Below are 22652 nucleotides of genomic sequence, written 5' to 3'. Positions count from 1 at the left end.
GCACCGAGAGCCTGAGGGGGGAACTGCATGCGACGTCCAAAGACGTATGTGCTGAACTTGCCGCTGTGCGCCGTGTGCTCACTGAGCTCTCACAAACCCTTAGGGACATGCATGGACGTGAGCAGGCAGAGACATCATCCGTTGCAAGTTCCGTCCAGGGCAGCCCCCAACGTAGATCTGGGAGGAACCTGCGCTCCACAGGCAGGGGTGCCCCTGATACCCGGAGAGGGGGCTTGCAATAGCGTCTGCCCACTGACAATGAGCATCTTCGGACACTGGTGTTCGGGGGGGAGGTAGGAGGGTGGAGGGGGTGTGTTGGGCTCACTTGGGTGGCGGGTCGATGGGGTGTGTAACATAATTTCACATATGCTATAAACAATGCACGATCATCCAATGAGATGTGTGGACATTGATCTTTGTGTACGAGGCCTTTATAGGCGTACAGTCCATATTGTGCATGTTCCAGACACACACAGTGCCACAAGTCCCGTGTCCATGTATCAGCCACCAGGCGTGAGTGCTAGAAGCATGAATCAATGAGAATCTGACAAATGTCACGGCCCTCCTGTGCCTCGCAGACTCCTTGAGGTGCTGCCACATCCCCACCCTCATCATGACCATCTTCAGGTGCTTGCAGTTCTGCGTCAGGGGGCATGGGCACATTTCTACGTACGCACATGTTGTGTAGCATGACACATGCCATGACCATCTTTGCAACCTTCTCATGGCGGTACAGGAGTGCCCCGCCAGACCTGCTGAGGCAGCGGAAACTTCAGTAGGCCGAATGCCTGTTCTATGACTACACGGGTACGTGAGTGGGCATGGTTGTAGTCCTCCTCATGCTGGTTCTGTGGGTTCCGGAGTGGTGTAAGGAGCCATCTCTTCAGTGGATACCCGGCATCACCTGTATGTGGACAATAAAGGATGTTTGTGGAATGACATTGCTACGTATGACCCCCCCCCTTCCTGCCAGGTCATTGCCGCATCACATACCCCACATTATCATGCATGAAATGAGACTCACCGAGTAGCCAGGATCTGTTCCCTGCGTGTCGCTCCATGTAGCGTGGTATTGTAGAGTTCCTCAAGACCATAGAATCATGGGTTGATCCAGGAAAGCGTGCACAACAATGTGTAATGATCCTGTTGGAGTCAGACACCATTTGTACATTAAGAGAATGAAATTGTTTTCGGTTGCGGTACTGAGCCTCCATGGCATGTGGGACGACCAATTCCACATGGGTGCAGTCGATGGCACCAATGCAACCCGGTATGCCGCCAAGTGCATGGAATCCCACTTTTGTATTCGTAATTTCCTGCTCCGAGAGTGGTAGAGAGATGTAGTCGTCTGCGTGCTTCAGGAGGGCATCGAGCACTTGCAATAGTGTCCGTGAGAACACTGGCTGTGAAATGCCATGCAACTGTCCGACTGTGTGCTGGTAGGTGCCTGTGGCCAGGAAGTGGAGTACAGACACCACCTTCAGTAGGGGTGGGATGGCGGTTGGGCTATCTATCATGCTGACAAGGTCAGCCTGTGTCATGTCCACAATGGCGGTTATGGTGTCCCGGTCCAAACGGTAGAGGGTGTGGATCTGCTCATCCGTGAGGTTGAACGGATGTGCTCGGAGGCGTGGGATTGCGGGCTGCCTGCGTGGTGGTAGTGGCTGTGCTGGCGGGCCTTGCTGGCCCTGCCTTGCCCTCCTCCTCCTCCTGCGTCTCCTCTGTGCGGCCGGTTGTTGTAGTAGTTGGTGTTCGTGTTCTTCTTGAAGTTGGAGTACTTGCAGTGCTATCAGGTCCCCCAGGGCCAACATCGCTAGTCCTGCCGGTAGCATTTTGGAGTGGGTGTGGTTGTGTGAGGGGGTTGGGTGTGCAATTTATGTGTTTTCAAGCTGTATTGCCTCCACCTGTGGTGATTCATTCCACCTGTGCAAGCTGCAATCCCCTTTGGGCGAGCACGTCCCGCACACAACGCTGCAATTCGACGCATGGCATCTTGCTATTACAATCATGTATTTGATCCCGATGGCAGTGAAATATTGGTTCATATGTTCATTCTGCTATGGTCCCATTGTTTCACATACTATCTTTGCAGTCGCGAACAAACTTGTGAAGGGTCAGTGGAATGTAGTACTCGATTAACGGTGGACCCTCATGCAGCACTGTACCGCGGTTCACCGACGGGCGGGGCGTCCCATTTGTGAGTGAAGCCACTTTGCATTTTCACACATTGCCGCACTACATGGATGGATTTGTGATTTCAAGCGGTCACAGATGCCTTTTCGACATGATGTTGCAAATGAGGAATTCGAAGGACGGCGCTTTCGGTCTTCAGCTAGCGGCGAGGAGACGCCCACAGGTCTGACTGCAAATATAACGTTCTATTGTTTAATGTCCTTGGGACAGGGGCCATGGCGAGAATGCAATGATTGATATGAATAGTATGGGATGCGCAATAGCGTGGTGGACGGTAAGGCAGGACGTTCCCAAATACATGTTACTTCACAACACTGGAATTCCGGCCTGGAGCACAGTGGATTTTGCAGACTGCATTACGCACAGACTCAATGGAAATTTCACATGTTATGTGAGTACATAATCAGGCGTTTTCATACCGGGATGAGGGAATGATGTATGGATGCATGGACAGATGATTTGATGGAGTTTGCCATGTACAGGGCTTTTTGGAATCTATCCACCTCCCCTGCGCTATGTGATGCAGAGCTGCCATAGTGGGACCATCGTCTATCTGCCCTTGTTGAACCCTCCCTGTCTCGACGCGCCTTCAAACACTTGTGTCTATGCACGTTACTAATCCCATCGAATGGATTCTGTTTTGACAGACGCATGCACACAAACACTCGTTTGTAATAGTGTTTTCACCTCGATTTTTATAGTTATGATTCGCAAGTGATTTTTGGGTGGGAATAATCCTTTGGAGTGGGCTAGCATGCATATGGCTGTAGATTTAGTGTGATCATTGAAGTGAGTAATACAAATCAAGTTCTGATGGCCATACTATTCTTTTTCATTTCATTTGGGTGACAGGTATCTCCTCCCCTTTTGCCGCTGCCATCTGTATGCCACTCCTGCAGATGGCTTTTACTCCCGACACCTGCTGCTTCGAGTTAATCAGTGGAGCACCATTACGATCTTATGGGACGATCGCCAATGGGCCACATGCCCTTACGCAGTACTAGTGGCTAGGAGCAACATTTCGACCTTTCAGCTGGACTAGTGCCTACCTAATGGGACGGCCCTGCGGTTCTAGGCGCTTCCATGTTGCCTTTTTGAACGTGAATGTAGCCCCTGTGTACCATGAAGGAACAGGGCGTCACACAAGAAGAAGCTGGTCATTTATTGCGGATGCAGCCCACAATAATGAAATATATTTTGGGGTTCATGACCTAATGGCTGTATGGGCTTGGTGATTTTGTGGTGCATTAAATTTCTATTCTGATATTAACCGTGTAGCGTTATTCTTTGCAAGTAATGTAGCATATTCCTATTTGTGGAGCGATGTATTGTGAGAAGATCTGCATTGGGTTCCGGCTTCTGAGTATAGTTGCGTGGTACTGTACTGGCCGCGTTTGCCTACGAAGCCCAGTGTGGTCAGGGATAGGGGCTACCATTATGACTGTTTTGATGATGTCATGCTCAGGGGGCGGGGGATTAGCTTTTGTGTAACAGATGCCGGTCAGCCAGGTGGATTGGTGGAATGATGTGATTATCAGAATATGGCTGGTCACAGGTGCCTGTGTTTGCGTGCGTTTCTTGGAGGGAGACTGAGGTCATGTCCATTGGAATAGCTTCTGTATTCGTGCCATCTGTGCCCTGCAGCTCCCATTGGCCCCTCTTGAGATGTGCCTGGCTGCTCAGTCACTCTGCCAACTTGTGTGGTACATGCTTACGCTGATGGTTGGTTTGTTTACTGGCAGGAGTACAGGGCTGGTGCAGTCTCACTCAGGATACTGCTTTGAATGTTGCCTTACACTGGTGTCAGTCGATGGGGGGGCCTGTTTTTGTTTGTCTCATTTTTCTGCTCATGTTGCTGTACTTGAACCTTCACATGCCTGTGCTGCATCAGTGCGGCAATGGTGCCATGGCAAATATGGATGGCCACTCACAAGGTACTTGGAGCCCCTAGATTCATTTGTTCGTTGGCATGCATGGGTGACTTGTACATTTCACTGGTTGCATTGTGTGACTTCATTGCACCTACGAGGAGTTGTGCAATGTGGCCAGGGAGTGGTGTACAGGCACTCAGTAGGGCCGTTTACGGTTGATTCGCGATGCCATACTTCTCACCATGGCGGAATGGTACTTTCCGCCATGCTTGATGGCGTTAGGTACATGTCCGCTAGGGTCAGAATTCGCGTACCATTGCGCCATGGTGGTAATTACGGTTTGGCATGGCGCGCGTGCGCGTACTTGGTGCAGTTAGCGTTGGCGTTCACTACGGTGTCGCTAATGGCATCGTACTTTACGGTGACGGGTCATAATCGCACCGAGCGCTATTCGATGGCGGTATTGCATTTCCGCCATCGTTTTTCGATTTCTGCCAGGGTCGTAATGAGGGCCAAAAAGACAAAAAGACAAAGAGAAGAAGTATCTGCACGTGGAATTACATGGCCAGAGCCAAACCCAGGAGCGCTGGTGAATTTGGCCTGTTCCTGTGGACGCGGAAAAGGTGGCTGAGGTGTGGCGCCGGAGGGCGGAGTCAGGGCAGCGCATGCTCCCTGGGCCGCACCCACGCGTGCCTCTAAATTTAAAGGGGAAGAATGTTTTTTCTGGTGAAAAAAGGTTCCGTCTCCCGTCCCTTGGAAGGGACGTCCATACAATATGGAGGAAAGGGGACGGGACATAAGAGTACATCTACCATCTTTTCTGTCCCCAAGAATGTCTGGTACTTGGAAAAGACAAAGTGATAGTTTCTTTGAAATATCAGATAGAGTACCTCACCAGCCTGTGCCTCCATATTATACCCTGCAGAGAAGGAAAGTTACAAATGTTACCCATTCTTTCCTGTGTAGGAGAGCTGAAATGTATTTCAATTTTTCTACATCTCCTAAAAAAATCAACAGTGGCAAAAGAGTGGGAAGCTTAGTATGTGAGGTCCTATGGGAACCATCCTCCAGAAAGAATAAAGAGGAACAATTGAGGAATGACTCCCCGAGAAAATATTTTCTATCATGTAATAAAGGGAGCAGATTGTAAACAAATTGAGGGCAAGACTTTGTGGGAGAAATCCAAATCTCCCGGTGTTTCAACATCTTTGAAATGTTTCTCTCCACAAAAAGTAAGGTCTGAGGTAAAAAAAGAATGTCGTTTAACATTCCCAGGAGAGGAAATTTCCCAAATCCAAAAGGAAAATGTTCAGTCACACTATTCCCATGAGTTCCTCCTTGTCTACCCTTGGGGAATCTAGAAGTAACACTCAAACTAAATTCAGAGGCAAGGAACAAGAAGGTAGTGAGAATGAATCAGATCCCTCATGGGAATAATCTGGATTCTTTGGAACCTACCATTCCTTGGAATCATAATGTTTCCTCTGTAGGAGTATAAAACAGCCCACACACCACTGTCCATCTCGCAGATCAGAAAACTCAAACTCACTATCAGGGCAGAAGATGAATTAAGTACAGGGATCTCTTATAAGAGCAAAATGTCTGCCCACTCTAGGGAAACAATACCCCAGGAGAAAGGTTAAAGCCAGGGACAATCCTGCACTATCCTATGCAGAGGGGACAAACATATCTATACCATCCCTGCTGTCCTGAAAGGAAAGATCATTTGGGCCCAATTGGATACAGGAAGTAGGGGTTGCGCAATAAGAACAGATTTGCTTCCCCAATGATGGAAAGTAGGGCGCATCCATGACCATGTTGAGGAACACTCACAAACACAAATCGCAATCACTATCCTGGGAAAAGAATTGGATCTGGTGGTGGCTGTCATCCCCGACCTACCAGCCCAATCGGATTTAGGAAATTATGTTCCCCAATTTGACCAGTGGGTCTCACAAGTGGGCCAAATAAGAAGTATAATATATGAAGCTACTGTCCCGCCAGAACTCCACAACGAGACAATACTTGGCACTGTGAAGTTAGCTTTTCCATATTCTCCAATTCACTCATGTGAGGAAGATGGGGTTGTCAAGTCAAATACTTGACAACCCCCTCTTCACCATGTGCTCTTTGTTGTTTTGTTTCTAGTGTGAGGGTGAGCTTAGAATGTTTTGGATACAAGGACGGCTTTTAAGTTACTGACTTCTTGACACAGGCAGATCCTTAGTTTTAGTTTTCCAGGCAGGAAGAATCCTCTTTGTAATAGGGCTACAGAGGCGTTTTTCCAACCCATTTCTGTTTAATAAAATGTCTGACTTTGAGAATAATACAACATTCTTGTCCATCTCTCATTTCTGAGTCCCCACAATACGGATTTTCTGAATTTGAACAAGCCAACTCCCTCAATTTGAATAAGTCATGAATAGATGCTTTGCACAGATCTTCTATGCAACTGCCCAAGCTACAATGCGGTTGAGTGTGTGATTTTGTCACACATGTTGCTATTTAAGGATACGCCAGCCAACTGCTTGGTGCTTCAATGTCCAAGATGTTTTATAACCTGGCCCAAATGTAATATTCCCAGACAAATACATTCACAAAAATAAACACTCCACTCTTTAAGACAATTTTTTCACTGGTTGTTTATTTTAACAATTTCAGTATTATCTTCATAACAAGTGGCCAAAAGTATCCAGTTTCCATTTGTTGCAATAAACAGTATTGTAAGCTTTCAGCATAAAAGTGCAAGTTTAAAAAGGATGGAAAAAGAAGACAAGCATTTCCCTTCAATGGTCCGCATTTAATTGCTGAATCGGAAGCTTTAGTTTTAGTGGGTCACGAAGGCGCCTCAAGCTTGCCTCTACCTGTGAAAAACACAAAAAATATTATCAAGACAACAGTTGCTGGCAATCACTGAACATAAACCCAATTCACAGTTTACATTAGCTTCCAAATGTGATAGTGTTTGTTGCCAATTATTTTGATCTGTTGTGCATTTGTATTCATCAGTTTAAAACAAAGTCACATAAGGACACTGTATACATACACGACAGCTGCTGGAGCATGTTTGTAAATATGATGTTATGTTCTTCCTGGATCTGAAAGTTACATTGTTATCCTCGTTTTTTTTAAATAACAAAAACGTTCTCTATTCCTAAACATTAGATTGCCCTAACTTCATAATGTTACATTACATAATGCCTTTTATGAAAATTACATTATGTTTTGACTGAGCAAGTGAATTGAGTTGTACAGGGAAACATCACAAACTGAATCACACTGTGGGGCATACTGACTGAGGTGTCAGTGTTAGGCAGAAACCTGTGCAGTTCCCTTTGGGAACACTGCAAAAGATTTAGGACTACAGGTGTTAGCAGTAAACCCACTTGGTAGCAGTCTGTACCACCCAGATTTACCTGGTAGCTGTGGCTGAGCAGTCAGACTTCCCTCAAGAAGAGTTAGGCAGTGTGCAAAGTATACACAATAGGCACTCAGACACAATAGCAAAAGCAAACACTGACCAGAGCTTTGGTATCAAAGTATATAATTATTTATTTAAAAACACACTGTTTGAAACACTCCAGCACTCTTATTGTAAAACACTCTAAACACAGTTACTATTATAATATATACAATCCTTATTCCTTATCAGACAAGTCTTAGTTAACACCACTTATTTCCAGACAGAAGTGAGCGCTTAACTATAGATGGCACTCCAATAAGTTCATGAAGAAGGGAGGGAAAAAGACAGAATATGTGAAGATACACCACTCTAAGATTTAGGAACACTTTTAGCAAGGCAGAAGAGCAAAAGTCACTTGTGAGCCAAAGTCCATAGGCTGGGCCCACTCTTAGAGAGAGCAGAGCACAAATGCGCCCAAGAACACACAGTTACACTAGGCTTTGAAAGTCTTGCAGAGAGTTCGAAAAGAGTTTAGAGAGGCTCAGAAAAGTTTAGCCAGGGTGTCCCAGGCTAACCCAGGTTCGAAAGCCGGGGGCTAAATCTACCCCGTACAGTCGGTGGCAAGGGAAGCCAGACGGAACACGGTACCTTAAGTGGGAAGGATCCTCCAGCGGTGGCAGTTGTTCCTGGCAGCGGGTGCAAGTCTCGGCGTCGTCCAGGGGAAGAGAAGATCTTGACTTGGAGGAAAAATGAAGGTCGTTGCACTGCCAGGGAAGAAACCAGCCGCAGAGTTTTCCGGTTAAAGGTAGTACCCTTTATTTCGCGCTCGTGGCAAAACGTGGTATTCCGGTTGCCGGGGTGCTTGGCACAGGCAAGGCGGCCACGAGATGCGTCGGGAAGGCGAAAAGACAGTGAAACTGGTTATCCCCACCAGTCAAAGGAAGAAGACTCTCCGGTGGGAGATCACCTCTGTCGTTGGGAAAAGTGGTGAGACGGTTCAGCAGGGCTCCACCGGTGGTGTTGTCATAGCAGGTCGGCTCAGCTTCTCCCTCGTCGGATTCTTAGGTCCTGTGGCGACTTCTGAAGTTCCAGTCCCCAAAGCCCTGCTTTTATGCAGAAAACCCCCATTCACTCAGCCTAGCTGTCACTCAAACATGCTAAGTGGTGAGCCGGCCGGCTCACCACTTGGGCCAATCAGGACGGAGTGCGACTTGAGTTGCCTAGGCAACTCAGTCCAGGGTGCCTAAATCCCCCTCCACCCCTCCTAAGTACCCCAGACAGAGTGGCACCACTTTGGAGGGCTTCTGTGGAGAAGCCCGCCAAAAAGTGGAACAAAGGGCTCGACTTGGGTTGGAGTCACAGAAGAGAACACAAACGCCATTTTAGAACCGAGTTTTGGCAAAAAATACCAACCGGAGAATTAATAATAAATAAATAAACCGGCGGTATGTTCGAGGCTATCGTAATTAAATAAATAAAGATAGTAGCCTCCAACAATGGGAAAATCCCATAGAGAAATATTTGCGGTTGAATATAAAAAGTAGTATCCACTGCCACCAGCCAAAACTCGATCAGGGGGGACAGAGACGTGCCCCCTCGACTAACAGACCCTGGGGCAATCGAATTGCCCCAGCCAGTACGTCCACAATATGATGGTTTGTACTGGTTCTGTTCAGAATTCAAGACTAGTAAAGTCAATGGTGACTTTACATGCCCTGGGAGACAGTAGTCCGTCCCAGGGTATGGAGTCTATACTGGGGGGTCACTATGACACCCCTGTGTTACTGCACTGAGGGTGCTGTGTAACACACATCACAAAAACACATGATCCCCTATGGAGTAAAAGACCCCATAGCCCATTAAACATATCTAGAGTCAAAGGAACACACTCAAATCATGTCCAAGAGTGAGGGTAAAAGAGTCTCACTCTTGGCAGGAGAAAAAAAATAAACCCCAAAAATCCAGCAAAGCTGCTGGGGGACTCACTAGGTTAGGAAATTCAGCCTAAACAGAGAATTCTCCCTAACACTCAGTGTCAATCAGCCAAGAATACATGTGTTAAACAAAAAGCCATTACAAATAATATATGAAAAACATTTTAAAAAACCACTTCATTCACTTTACAAATTCTTAAGAAATAACATAAAATACCAATTTGCATATAAAAATTGAAACACATGATAGAAATCTGCTAATATATAAAAGTATTCTAGAAGCAGTGATCAAAGAATTGCCCACTTGCAAAGCCCTGGGCTTGGATGACTCCCTAGTGAGTTCTATAAAACATATAAGACAGAAGTGCTTCCCCCACTACTGGCCATGTTAAATGAAGCTCTCGAAATCGGAATGCTGCCAGAATCCCTAAAGGAGGCGATAATCATCCCGACTCTTAAACCTGACAAGCCGAGCATGGAGCGCGGATCGTACAGACCGCTATCCATGCTGAACCAGGACAGTAAAATACTCACGGCTGTGTTGGCCGGGAGACTGAGATGGGTTATAAGCAAACTTATACATCCTGATCAAACTGGATAAGTCCCACATAGAAATATATCAGACAATCTCAGAAGGCTTCACTGGGTCATAGAGCAGACAGAAGAAGAAGCACAAGAGGTCGCAATAGTCTCATTGGACGCGGTGAAGGCCTTTGATTCTGTGAAATGGCCATGGTTGATTGCAGCTTTACATGAATATGGTATAGGGCCTGAGTATCTAAAATGGGTTAAACTATTATATAGCTCACCACTAGCCAGAGTAAAGACTGGAACGGTTATTTCGGAGAGGTGGCAACTTAGTAGAGGTACCAGACAGGGGTGCTCTCGGCCCCCGATGTTATATATCCTTGCATTAGAGCCCATAGCGATATACCTCAGACAACAGTACGAAGAGGTGGGGATTCATACGAAAGGAGGGCCACATCTAATATCATTGGATGTCGATGATATGTTGTTATATCTAAGATACCCGGAGGAAAACTTGCAATATATCCTAGAAGTAATGGAGCGGTTCGCGTTGCTCTCGGGCATTGCAGTCAACCCTAAAAAATCGCGCATATTCCCTCTGGGCAGATATAAAGGGAGCCCGCGGGAGCAATTACCCATCCTACAAATACCCTGGGAGACCACAACCATTAGATACCTGGGGATAGATATCTATCACACAGTGGAGGACGAACACAAACACAACACAGAGAAGGCTATACAAATATCGAGAACAGTATGAGATTCTGGTCTAAGCTCCCACTGGCCATGGTGGGGATGGTGGCCCTGTTGAAAATGGTTGTATTACCAAGGCTGATACACTTTTCTGGAAAAATACCATGGATGATACCTAAATGTTTTTTTGCCAAACTCCAGAGCATATGCAGAGGCTTCATCTGGCACAACACTAGGAATAGGATAGCCCCGTGGAAACTACAAAACACATATGACAAAGGAGGCATAAAACTTCCCAATTTTGAGATTTATCACTGGGCCAGTCAGCTACAATATGTGGCCAAATGGCTATCGGAAGACCCAACAGCGGAGTCCAGACTGCTGAGATCAGAGTGTTCCCCATTCTTCTTGAAAGAATGGATATGGTTGCCCAAATTGGAGATAAAGTGGGGTCTGAGAATGTTGGAATTGGGATGGCAAATGTGGCGGAAAGCTTGCCAGGCTATGGAGAACCCGACCCCGTGCTCCCTGCAGATACCACTAGTAGTACTAACCAAAGGGGACGTGCAACTGAGGAAAACAATATGCATGCACTGGGAATCGGTGGGCATTGCAACAATGGGAGACATATGGCAAAATGGGAAGGTAGGAGTTGAACACATTGGTAGAGGAAACGGGCCTACATCAAGGGCAACATATCACATATATACCAGACTTGTGCGACGAGTGAAAGAAACATGGTCTGAAATAGTGCTGGAAGACCAGCCAGATACAACCATTGAAACAATCTATGACATCACAGAGGGAGGGCACGAGGTTTCCCGAATTTATGAACTATTGATAAGCAGGGGTGGGAGAGAGGTAACCCAGCTAAAACAGGAATGGGAAGAGGAAGTGGGGGAATGTATGAATGACGGGCTGTGGGAGAGCTCAACGGTATCATAAGAAGGTGTCCAGAAATGCAAGGCTGCAACAAATCCAGCTATATGTAACTCATAGAGCATACATGACCCCCCAGAGGATAGCCCGATTTAAAAACGCAGAAATACAATCATGTCCCAAATGTGGAGAAGGGAATGCGGAAATGACCCAGATGGTCTGGGCATGCCCGGAAATTAGTAAATTCTGGAAAGAAGTGGCCCACCGCCTGACAGAAAAGGGGGTCATGCTAGATGTGGATTCGGTGTGGGCATGTATTTTGGGGGGTTCCCCAGACCACGCAAGCTAAAGCATGTGAGAAAACTTAAAGACCTGGCTTACATATTGGCCAAGCGCAGGATTGCCATGGGCTGGAAAGCATGTAACAGGCCAAAGGTAGAGGTGTGGTGGAATGACCTTAAGAGGTGGGCAGAAACCGAAACGGTGGTATGGACCGAAGCATCCAGTAGAGGGGGGAGGAAGAGGCAGATACATTGACGGCCTGGAGGCATTTAGTGGCTACATTGGTTGGGTCCACCCAGGTATGTTTAAGCAAGGATGATACCTCCTAGAAGACAGAAGAGGGATCATCCCAAGAGGATGTAACGGCGGAAGGCGAATTGGAGTAGGCTCAAGTTAAGGGGGAGGGTAAAGGGTAGGTAGCGGTGATAGTTTAACAAGATACGTAATAGTCAATAATGTATAAAATGCACCGCTAAGTTTTGTTTTCTGTATGTTGTTTAGTTGTTAGAAAAATTAATAAAAATTGTTTCAAAACAATAAATATATAAATGCATTCAGTTTAAATACAAATACAATAAGAGGGATGCAAGCAGGTATGTTTGCCCTCAGAACATCGAATCTGGAAGATGGCCACAAACATGTAGAAGGTACTTTCACCACCTCCACCCTTCAAAATATAGGTAGAGATGGCGAAAACTATTAATGAACCTGAACAAACACTCAAGGGTGAAGCCTTGCCCACTTACCGATAATCATTTTCGGGGGAAGAAGACGGAATCAGAATTTCACATACAGAGAATATATATTTCTGGGAGCCAAAGTCTTCCAAGTAAGGCTCCTTTCTCAAGAAAGCACTTAACATCAAAATACAAACTTATTCTAGGATTTGCCACAGAGCAGCCTGGGACCAAGACATATGTCAAGACCACATACTCAAGTTCAAACCTTTATTTTGGGAAATAAGTACAAAAAGTGGCAACCTAAACAGAAACAGGATCTTCCAAAAACCAAAATGACAAGATGGTTCTTGTCCTTGGGCATAACTGGACCTCTCGCCTACAATGTCATCCCCAGTCACGCTGGGTTACCAGGTCTTCATGGCCTCCTGAATGCCCTTCCCAGTTTTCGTACATGAGAAAAGGGGTTCTGTCCCCTAGGCTTTGAATGCGGTAGGTTTTCCCAAAAACTATACTCATGTGATGGACTATTTGTAGGCTTTCTGGGGTCCCATAACCTAACACTAACTATCAAGCGTAGTCTCACCAGCAGATGGATCAGTGGGAGTAGCTTTTAGGCTTGCCTAACCGGGAACCATCCTGCTTCTTACCCTCTTTCCTCTGTGATCTCATCAAACCATCTATGGCCCAATCTCATTCCTCCTTCACTTCCCGGTGATACTTGGCCTGACAGAACTTTACTGTCTGCAAATCGGACTGATTTCCTCCCTCTGCTCAGTTTGACCTCCACAGCCCAATGTTTGGACCTCCTATTCATTGGGATTGTGACTAGTCCTGGTTGCACCTAGCCTGACATTCGGCTTAGGTGGCTGGACTAAGCCTTCATCTGTCCTATCCACCATTTTGGATTGCACATTTGTCTTCCTGCCCCTCTCTTTGTGCTGCTATTGCAGGACCCAGTTCTGTCTACCAGAGTGTGTAGCTTGCACCGGGAAAACTCTTGATGGCCTTTCTACATTCCCGCAGTGTACAGGGAGTGTTAGTGCTGAATGTTTATCTTTATATATCTTCAGCGAGCGAACGCTCTGCTGGGAGATAATGAATTGATAATTTGATATCATATGGGGGGCAAAACCGTTTCAAAAACTGGCATCATATGACTTGCAGGTAATCCTGTGGTCAAAAAAACTTGAGAATGCAACACTATCAGCTTTGGTGAATCCTGCGGTCAGAACCCTCCATCTTGCTTCAAGAGCGGATCTTGGTGTTCGCAGAGAGTCTCATTAATGCTTGAAAATGACTCTTCTGATACCATGAGTTGGATTACAATCGTTTATTTGCATGTTTAAAACGCTCACACAGCCCTGGGACATCGAGGCGCTGTTACAGATTTTTTGCTGTTGTTGTCTTAGTTGCATATTTATAACACGCTTAAATACCCAGAGGTTTCTAATTGCGGACCCGAGTATTGAACCTGTGTTGCCACCGAGCTATCCTACCGGGACCTCCCAGATAGTATCAGGACAACTGCTACTAATACTGAAAGAAGGAAATTGCCTCAGTTTAATATGAAGCAATTGGTTGTTCTTGCCTTGATTTTGGGTTTGCGTGGATAGAACTTCAGGCTTCCGGAGTTGGGGGAGGCAGGGGTTAACTTTACCTGTCTAGCCAAGTCTTGCTGGGGAGGGTCAAGGCTGCTAGAAATCTCCTACCGTGATGTACGAGAGGGCTGGGAAAGGTTCTGTCCCCAGATCTGTCGCACAGTGATTGTCCCCCTGCCTTGTGATAGGGGGGAGAAGGGAGGGTGACCAGGGGATTTTACCAGACGCATTATCCACTGGATCAGGGAAACACACATCACTCTGAGTCACCCCACGGATCCGTAGACCAAGGCAGGGGACTTACCACAGATCAGAGAAAGTTAAATCAAGTTTAACTAAGGGAGCCTAGTAACCTAAAGTGCAGACATTTGTCAACCTTAACTACAGGAGCCACCTGCGAATTTGCATGTTTAAGATCTGAAAAGGAAATAGAATCAAGATCTTTCTATAAAGGGGTTATGCTCAAAAAACGAAATCAGCTTTTAATGTGCCTAAACAAAGGAAGAGATTTGCCACCTCTGAGGGCTACGACTACCTGCAAATAGGCTCCATATACTAAATAGCCCCCAGAAGCCATGATTGTAGCTCAGACTAGGGCTATTCTCAGCAACATCTCTTTGCTTATGAGGTTCAGACCTAGTTGTTAGTGCGCCAGAATGGTAGAGTGACATGAAGGGATCTCAACAATATTTGTATAATGTTGTTTTCTGGCATTTGAAGTCTATCTACCATTATTTACCCATAGAGTTCACTGGTGTAAAGAAAGCCTGCAATGGCCATAGACTTATAGGCCTCATGGGAGCCAAGACATCGAAGCCTTGAACCTTTGATTAAAATTAAAAATACTTTCTCTCACTTCTCTTAGGTTTAAACTGCTTTCTCACATAGAGGCCTCCAAGAGCCTCATGGGGAAAATAGCATGCCTAGGTAGTCCTACCACTGGACTACTTCCATTGGCACTCCCAATACTACCTTGCGTCTCCAACTATGCTTTGTCCATAATGTTAACAACTTGTTCTTGAACCTATTAATCGTGAATCCCTTTGCTGTATAATATATCTCAAAGCTCCTCATAAGCTTGTTAAGACCATTCGTGCTTGTGAATGCATCATTATCAAAGAGTAGGACATGTACCTTAATGCCCTTCATCCTTGGGGCATTGGCATCCCTTTTCTGCAGCAATGTATCTAGGTCATTTACAAACAAGTTAAAAAGGATAGGGGGCCAGCGCACACACCTGTTAACTCCCTTCCAAATTTGAAATTCCCCCGTCACAACTAATATACTTTACACGCCCTTTTGTGTTTTTCGTGCACGCCCGGATAACTGACACTAACGCTTGAGAGATCCTCTTTCTCAAAAAAAGCCTCCCACAAAATATCCTAATCCATTGGGTGAAAGACAGCCTTGAGATCAATAAAGTTCAAATAGAACCCATACAATGCCCTGCTTCAGTGCCTTTCAGACCCCCCCCCCCACACTGCAAAGTAGAAAGAACAGAAGCAGCCAAGTGTGACCTCAAGATTTTAGAGAGGATACCTTGCCAACTACTTTCCTCAAGGTACAGTATTTGGACTGTCATGGGTCTAACTGCCAAGGTCACTTTTGTACTCCTTTTTAAATAAGAGGACCACTTCTGCTATGCTCCATAGAAAGAATTGTTTCAGAGTATATAATAGCATGAAATATGCTGTAGAAAGTTGCGCCCCATATTTTAGTTTCTGACTTAGATAGATCTATGGGAACCAGGCCAGCGCGTAGAGTTGGGGCTGACTTTTGAGAGTTCAGTCCCAAAGTCAAGTCAACAAGAGTAATGCAGGAAATGTGGATGTCTCGTCCACCCACATTTCCAAACACTTGCTACAATCCGCATTGATATTAATATACATGGGAAGACAATACAGGCACCTAAAATGGGCTTCGAGCTCTGCAGCTAAAACATATTGATGCTCATATGCAGTGCTATGCAAAAATTTTGCTCCGGAAAATGTCATGTAAAAAACTCCTCAGCAAATGTTTTTCAAAATGTTGTGATTCTATTGAAAATGTTGCCAGTGATAAGAGAGGGGAAAACTATTTTTCAACACACAAAACTACAAGGCTGTAACCCTCACGCCTAATAAAAGTAGGTATTCATTATCTCTCCACAATAACCCTAAACTTGTCACTAACCATTATCCTAACTCGAACCGCAAACCTTATTCCCACCCCAACCCTTGAGCTTTCCCTAACTCGTCAGCACTGTTAAGCAACTTGTTTGCATGTGGCACAATACAAAACACCAAATAAACAGAAAATGGACATTGATCTCAACTGCATCTATGTCAACAATCCTCCAAAACATGCATAGCCCTCAACATAGAATGGGTGGTGGAGTGGAGGGTAGTTCTCCTGGACGCTTAAGGAGGCCCTCGGATAGTCCCCTGGGACGCTGGTGGTGGTCCAGCATTCCCTGTGGCTGGCTTGGGAGTGGTGGAGGCCATGGCTCCAAGGTCCTGGATTCCATCTTTGGACTCTTGGATATAGTTTGTTTGCCAGTGTCGACTTTTATCTCTGGCTATTTTTTAGGACCTTTTAGTGTCACTTTTATCGGTAGACGTTATGCTGAAATTGGCACGGAACTATTTTTATGTATTTTTAGATTGGACCTACCCCCTTGAATGGTTTTTGAGGCAGATGGTCGGTTTATTTGTCCAGCAACTCTTCTTCCTGTTACCTAAATTTAACTTTTCTGATATTTGGTCTGCCAAATTCGTTTCTGTCTTTCTGGTTATTCTTATTTTCTTCTTTTGTTCTAATCTGTTGCTTATTGGCTATCATATCATGTATTGCACCCATTCATTAATTTTGTGTATCGCCTTAACAACAACATCGTATCTTTAACACAAACCCTTTCTCTAATACCAACTCTAGCCTTACCCTGACCACACATCTAACACTTACCCTAACAGTTACTCTCCCCTAAACCCTAGGTTTCCATTAACTCCTATCTTATGTCAACCCCAAAATCAGCAGCATTCCCTAAACTGATTGCTTTCCCTAAAGTGAACCCAGACCCTTAGTCTGATGTTAACCCTAGTTTTACCCTAACACTCACACTTACTTAAACCCCCACATCACTAACCTTCCACAACCATCATGACTCTCATCCTAAAATAATATCCTTATCTTAATTCTAACCCAAATGTGTATTCTAACCCTACACACTAGCCTTACCCCAAACCCTATTCTAATCCTAGCACTTGCACTTATCCTAGTACAGGAAATCACAAGTCCTCCACAACCTACTTATTCCCAGCACCACTGCATTCTTGGGTACCTTTCAGATGCATGTTTGACTACTTTTTGATGAGCAACATTTTCACTGCCAAGTAATTTTCACTAAGATTTTTCACTAAATACATTTTAGTTGCAAACATTTTGAATGAATACCATGTTTACTCCCTCAAGTAACCAATGACCAAAAAGCTTTTGAGTTGTTGGTCTTGGCTAAATGCTGTAGATACGCCAAAGCCTTAGTCTGTGCTTTATACTTCTTCCTTTTCACCAGCGCACAATATTGCCATCTTACTGACTTAACATGCTCAGCGGGAATCCTACCTCTGGATCTAAACTTCCTAACAACCTGAGATCAGAACATTACTCCCTGTAAAGCCATAGATGTCTGGATACAGAAGTGGCTTCATTTGAGCTTCTGAGGTGAATTTAAGGCATCAGTAGGTTATAGACACTTTCCAACGTGCTACGTGCAGCAGAGGGAGGATAACTTCACCATCTACCCTTGTCCATTTAATGTTTCTTCCATGCCCAGCAACAGTCTCACTTAAGACTTCATTGTACACCCTCAGAGTTTCTGCACTGAGAAAGCACCAAAGAAATAAGAACGAGGGCATGGTCACTTGACTTTGGCACCTGACATTGAATATAAAATGTACAAACATCCCCCAATGTTCCACCTTCACAAAACAGTAGTCAATTAAGGACTCCCCCTGATGGGTTTTAAATGTGAATTAATGCTGCTGGAAATTCATCGGCTGCTCTACCATTGATGGCATGCACATCAAAGATGAGGGCTCACAATCTCATTTCCAGACCCATTTTATTTGTCTTGTTATACCTCTGAGGCCAACACACCAAGGGGATGCCCCTGGCAATATCTACCCCTTTCATACAAAAGTAAAAGGGTAACCTCTTTCAGAAGTCAAACAGAGATCTGGAAGGTTAATCATCGGGCAATCAAAGAATTCTGACCTCAAAACAATTCCTTAATGCAAATATAAAAAAATATCAAATGCATAGTGAATGGGACAGAAGTCAAGCGACTAACCAAAAAATGATTTTTATTGAACAGGGAAAAAAATTCAAAAGAATTCTACAATAGCAGAAAACAGTTTAATCGAACATGTAACACAGATATCAAAGGCATTCACATCATTCTGTTTGTGAACCCAGCACCAATTAACATGAAAAAATTGAGTCATTGACTTAGAGTTTGTACCTTTTTACCGAATATAAGGGTTTGCATGAACCAAACGTTCTAAAAATGCTACCACCAAAGGTTCGAACACCAAAAGTTCGATACTTTGGTGGTAGAATTGTAAAAAAAAAAAAGGAAACATTTATAGTATAGTGCAGCGCCGGTTCCCGATCACGGAAGTGAAAGGGAACTGGCGCTGCAGGGACCCAGCAGGAAGAAGAAGGTTAAGTGGGGTTTGTTTATGTTGGGTGTGGGGGTGTGTTGAGGGTGTGGGTGTAGGGTGTGTCATGGGTGTGTGTGGGTGTGGGTATGTATGTGTTTGCATGAGAAAGGTGCAAACTTTTGGTAGTTCGCCCCTTTCTCATGCAAACCTTCCGGCCGCGGGACATTCAGCCGCGGTCGGATCACATAGATCCTATACATATGAAAAATATTACATACTGCCTCAGAACCTATGTTTCCCCTTGCAGTGCAGAGGGTTCTATTTGTACAAGAATGTTAAAACTGTGTTCTACTATTCTACAAAGATTGTTGACATGTATTTCTGCTGGATACAAATGTTTAGTCAGTCGCTTGACCTCTGCACGGTTCGAAACTGTAGGGAGCTATTTAGCTCCTGCAGAGCCTTGTTAGCTGGAAACCAGCAGTTACTTTTGGTTCCGCAGGCCAACTGGTGCCTTACAAACAAGAATATGTGGTATTCATCTTTGAGCGTTTCAGAATGTTAATAAAGAAGAATAAGGACACATTTAAACATAATGGATCATATGTAAAGGCCAAAAAGATAAAGGGTGCAAGTCATGTGGAAATTAGATTTGTAGTGCACAGTGTACTCAGTCTTAGTTCCCCAGTTGGAACGCCTTGCTTATTGGGTGATGCCTGACAGCCAGGTGCCATTTTCTTTCTCCTCCTTATTGAACCTCAATTTCGAACCTTGCTTCTGTCCCATTGACTATGCATTTGATATTATTTAGTATTTGCATTAAGGAGTTGTTTTGAGGTCTGATTTATTTGATTGCAATATCTTCCCCTGACCAGTGAATCATCAGACTCTCTCACCATGCACATGTGTAAATCCACTGCAATCGAAAAGTGGTCCCTGCTGGTTCGAGCCAGAAATTCCTCAAAAACTCAGTCTACAGTTTGGGCCAGGGTGGTAAGAGTTGTAGATGAACAATCCCTTTCCGGGGTTTGCCATTAAATATTTTTTAAAACACCAGTAGTAACTGTTCTTCAGATTTCGATATTATACAAATTACAGGAGAGGATACTCTGTCAACATGTCAATGTGAACCTCCAGTAAAGAAATCCAGGCTTGCAAACCTTCTTTGGCCTTACCTCCATTATAGGGGCTTGCAGGAACAAAGTGGCAAAATCCTTCTTACGGACTATGTCATAAGACCAAGTTGTTTGTCATGCAATATAGCTTTTGCAGTCAGCATCACCCAGGTGAGAGGTTGCACCTGTAATATTCCAGCTTCCTAGATAGGAAGATAAAATGTCCTCTACTTTGGCAGCTAACAATGTTTCTGCAGTGGGCCACGCTGCATCCACCGCACCACTGAATTGTTGAGGGCTTCAGTAAGGGATTCAGCAGGTACTGACATGCTAACATCCCACATGGAGGCTGCCTAGAGACCAATCTGCTTCTACATTAACCTGCGGGCATCCCTCCCATGGCCACAGCCTTTGATAATTCCCTTCAATCCCTACTATTTCCTCCCAAGCAACTGCAGGTGATACCCAATTGGTGTGTGAGGTGCGGGAGAGTTGGGAAATAGAAATAATTCAGAGAACTCAACAAAATATTGTTTCCCTCAGGATAACTACACATTCATCAGCCAAAATCCGGCTAAGTAATCTATGAGGTCTTAGAGTTCCAACAGCACAACCCTTGGGGCGTACCTGGGCCTCAAGCATGCTTACAATACGCGCCTCGCCATCAATAGATCATTTGGGTTTAGGAGGCTAGCCATCCGCTTGTTATTTATCCAATGGGCTGCATTGTTGATTAAAGAATGATAGAGTTGGTACTCCTGTCATGGCCAACACCCATGGAGCCCCATGTAGTGGGCGTGTCAATATCATCCCAACCAGTTCTTTGGAATCCTGCATTGCCGCCAGGCTTAGCCCAGGAGTAGCCCTTACCAGCTGAACTTGATGAACTCTGGTGTCTTCTCCGATTTGCATTGCTCCTATGTTGCTGGCTGCGAAGAGTCAGCAATATTCATGTCCCATTCTGGCACCCCCCAACATCAAGGTAGGGGCCATAGAAACAGTGAAGCTGGGCAAACTCACACTGGAAGCTGGATGTCCACTATCCCTTACTTTGTTGAACAGCTACGGAAATAGAGATTGGATGAGAATGGTAAGAGTGGTCTTGCCACTAGCCTCCAGTAAGTCCGCCCTTGACTGTGATCAATCAACACGTTGTGTAGCTTTGTCAAGAGACTTCTTAAGGTCAATGACAGTCCTCATAACGAAAAGCTGTTTGGTGAATAAGTCCCAGCTGTAGCTCCAAGACAAGTAACATTTTCACCTAGTGTCAAGTTCAACAGCAGCCCGGGATCCACCTTGGGCCTCACATCCTCCCCATCAGAAGCCAGAATTGTATCAATTGTGACAATGTCCCATTAGGTTAGGACAGAGGTTTTCAAACTGTGGGGCGCACCTGGGGTGTACCGAGGCCGCATCCTGGGGTGGGGGCGAGAGCCCAGGATCAGAAACAGAGTCGGAGAAGATGGATACACAGCCAGGCGTTGATTCTGTGGGAAACAGCTCTGTGAAGGGGAAGTCATAACTCTGCAGGGCTGCCATTAACAGCTCCAAACCATCAGGTGAGAGCATAGAGGGAATCCAAAAGTGACCTGTGGGAAGAACTACGGGAGAGGGGAAGGTGGAGTTAGCGCTCGAACTCCACAGGTGGTTAATTCCCTTTCTCCATTACAGAAGGATATTCCTACGAGTCAAACAAACGAAGCTGGGTTGGCCAGTCCAGTCCAGTCCATCATCTCGGCACTACGCGTCTCACTGGTGGAAACAACAACTGGCCAGTTTACATCAACGCCCCCGTGGGAGCCAGGTGAGCATAACAGAACGCAAAGCCTACCCACAAATACCCACCTGGGCATTATGGAGACCTCGGAAACCGATCAGTTGGCCCAATTATTAGGGGAACTGAGGGCCGAAGTGCATTCCGCCTGCCAAGAAACCAATGCCCTCAGGAGAGAACTGATTGTATCAAAAGAACGAACAGATGATCTGGCCAGACAACTATTGCAAAGCCAGGCTGGGCAAACACCCCTACCAGGACTCGGGGCAAGTCCAACTCCTGTACCATCGAGTAACCCGGTGCACATAAATCTACCAGGAACCGTTCCATTGGCACCGCCCGAACGTTTTGCCGGAGACCCTAAAAGGTTTGCCGTATTTATGAATCAATGCCGCTTGCACTTTTTATGCAGACCTGGAGCTTTCCCAAATGATCAAGCCAAGGTAGCCTTTGTACTGTCATATCTCAGCGGCAGTGCAGCAGATTGGTCCATTCCACTAGTCAATCAGGATGACCCAATTCTTTGGGATTTCCAGGGTTTTCAAACAAGCATGGAAAGACTATTCACCCGACACTCCCAGGGACAGGCCCTGGATAACGAACTTTTGTCCTTGCGGCAGGGTAATCAGGATCTTCTATCTTACATTGCAACCTTTAACAGATTAATAGTGGAGGCCGGATGGCCTGAAGTAAAGCGAATCACATTATTCCATCAAGGGCTTCGGGGAGAACTCAAAGATGTCCTGGCCCAAATCGTGAACCCGCCTCAAGACTGTGCAGAATACATAGACTTAGTGGTCCAGTTAGATCACAGACTTCAAAACAGAAAGGCTGATCGAGCCAAGTTTGAGAATAGGGTGTTGGTCAAAACCCACATTAGTCCCAAGGGAACAGATGCCTCAGAACCTATGCAAATCGGAGGGGTTAGAGGACCCTTAACTCAGAAAGAAAGAGAAAGAAGACAGCAAATGCAATTGTGTCTATATTGCGGGACTACTGGTCATTTTCTACGGAACTGCCCTGTAAAACCACCCAAGAAGATTGTAGGAGCAGCAGATAAAA

At 45.4% G+C, this 22652-nt stretch overlaps 1 protein-coding gene across 3 annotated transcripts in view; it reads right to left on the bottom strand.

Moving 5' to 3' along the window:
• Positions 1-6688: 6688 nt before the first annotated feature.
• MCUB (mitochondrial calcium uniporter dominant negative subunit beta) overlaps positions 6689-22652 on the bottom strand; it is an 824863-nt gene continuing 808899 nt past the window's right edge. For all 3 annotated transcript variants that reach the window (XM_069630878.1, XM_069630877.1, XM_069630879.1), the window contains one exon: positions 6689-6928. In XM_069630878.1, the coding sequence (XP_069486979.1) occupies positions 6851-6928 (78 nt within the window). In that variant the 3' untranslated portion in view covers positions 6689-6850. The remainder of the gene's footprint in view (positions 6929-22652) is intronic.

This window comes from Ambystoma mexicanum, chromosome 6q, assembly GCF_040938575.1.
Source record: "Ambystoma mexicanum isolate Mex_15411 chromosome 6q, UKY_AmexF1_1, whole genome shotgun sequence".
Taxonomy (NCBI): Eukaryota; Metazoa; Chordata; class Amphibia; order Caudata; family Ambystomatidae; genus Ambystoma; species Ambystoma mexicanum.
Note: the sequence above shows the minus strand (reverse complement) of the source record. Positions and strands in the feature narration are given on the sequence as shown.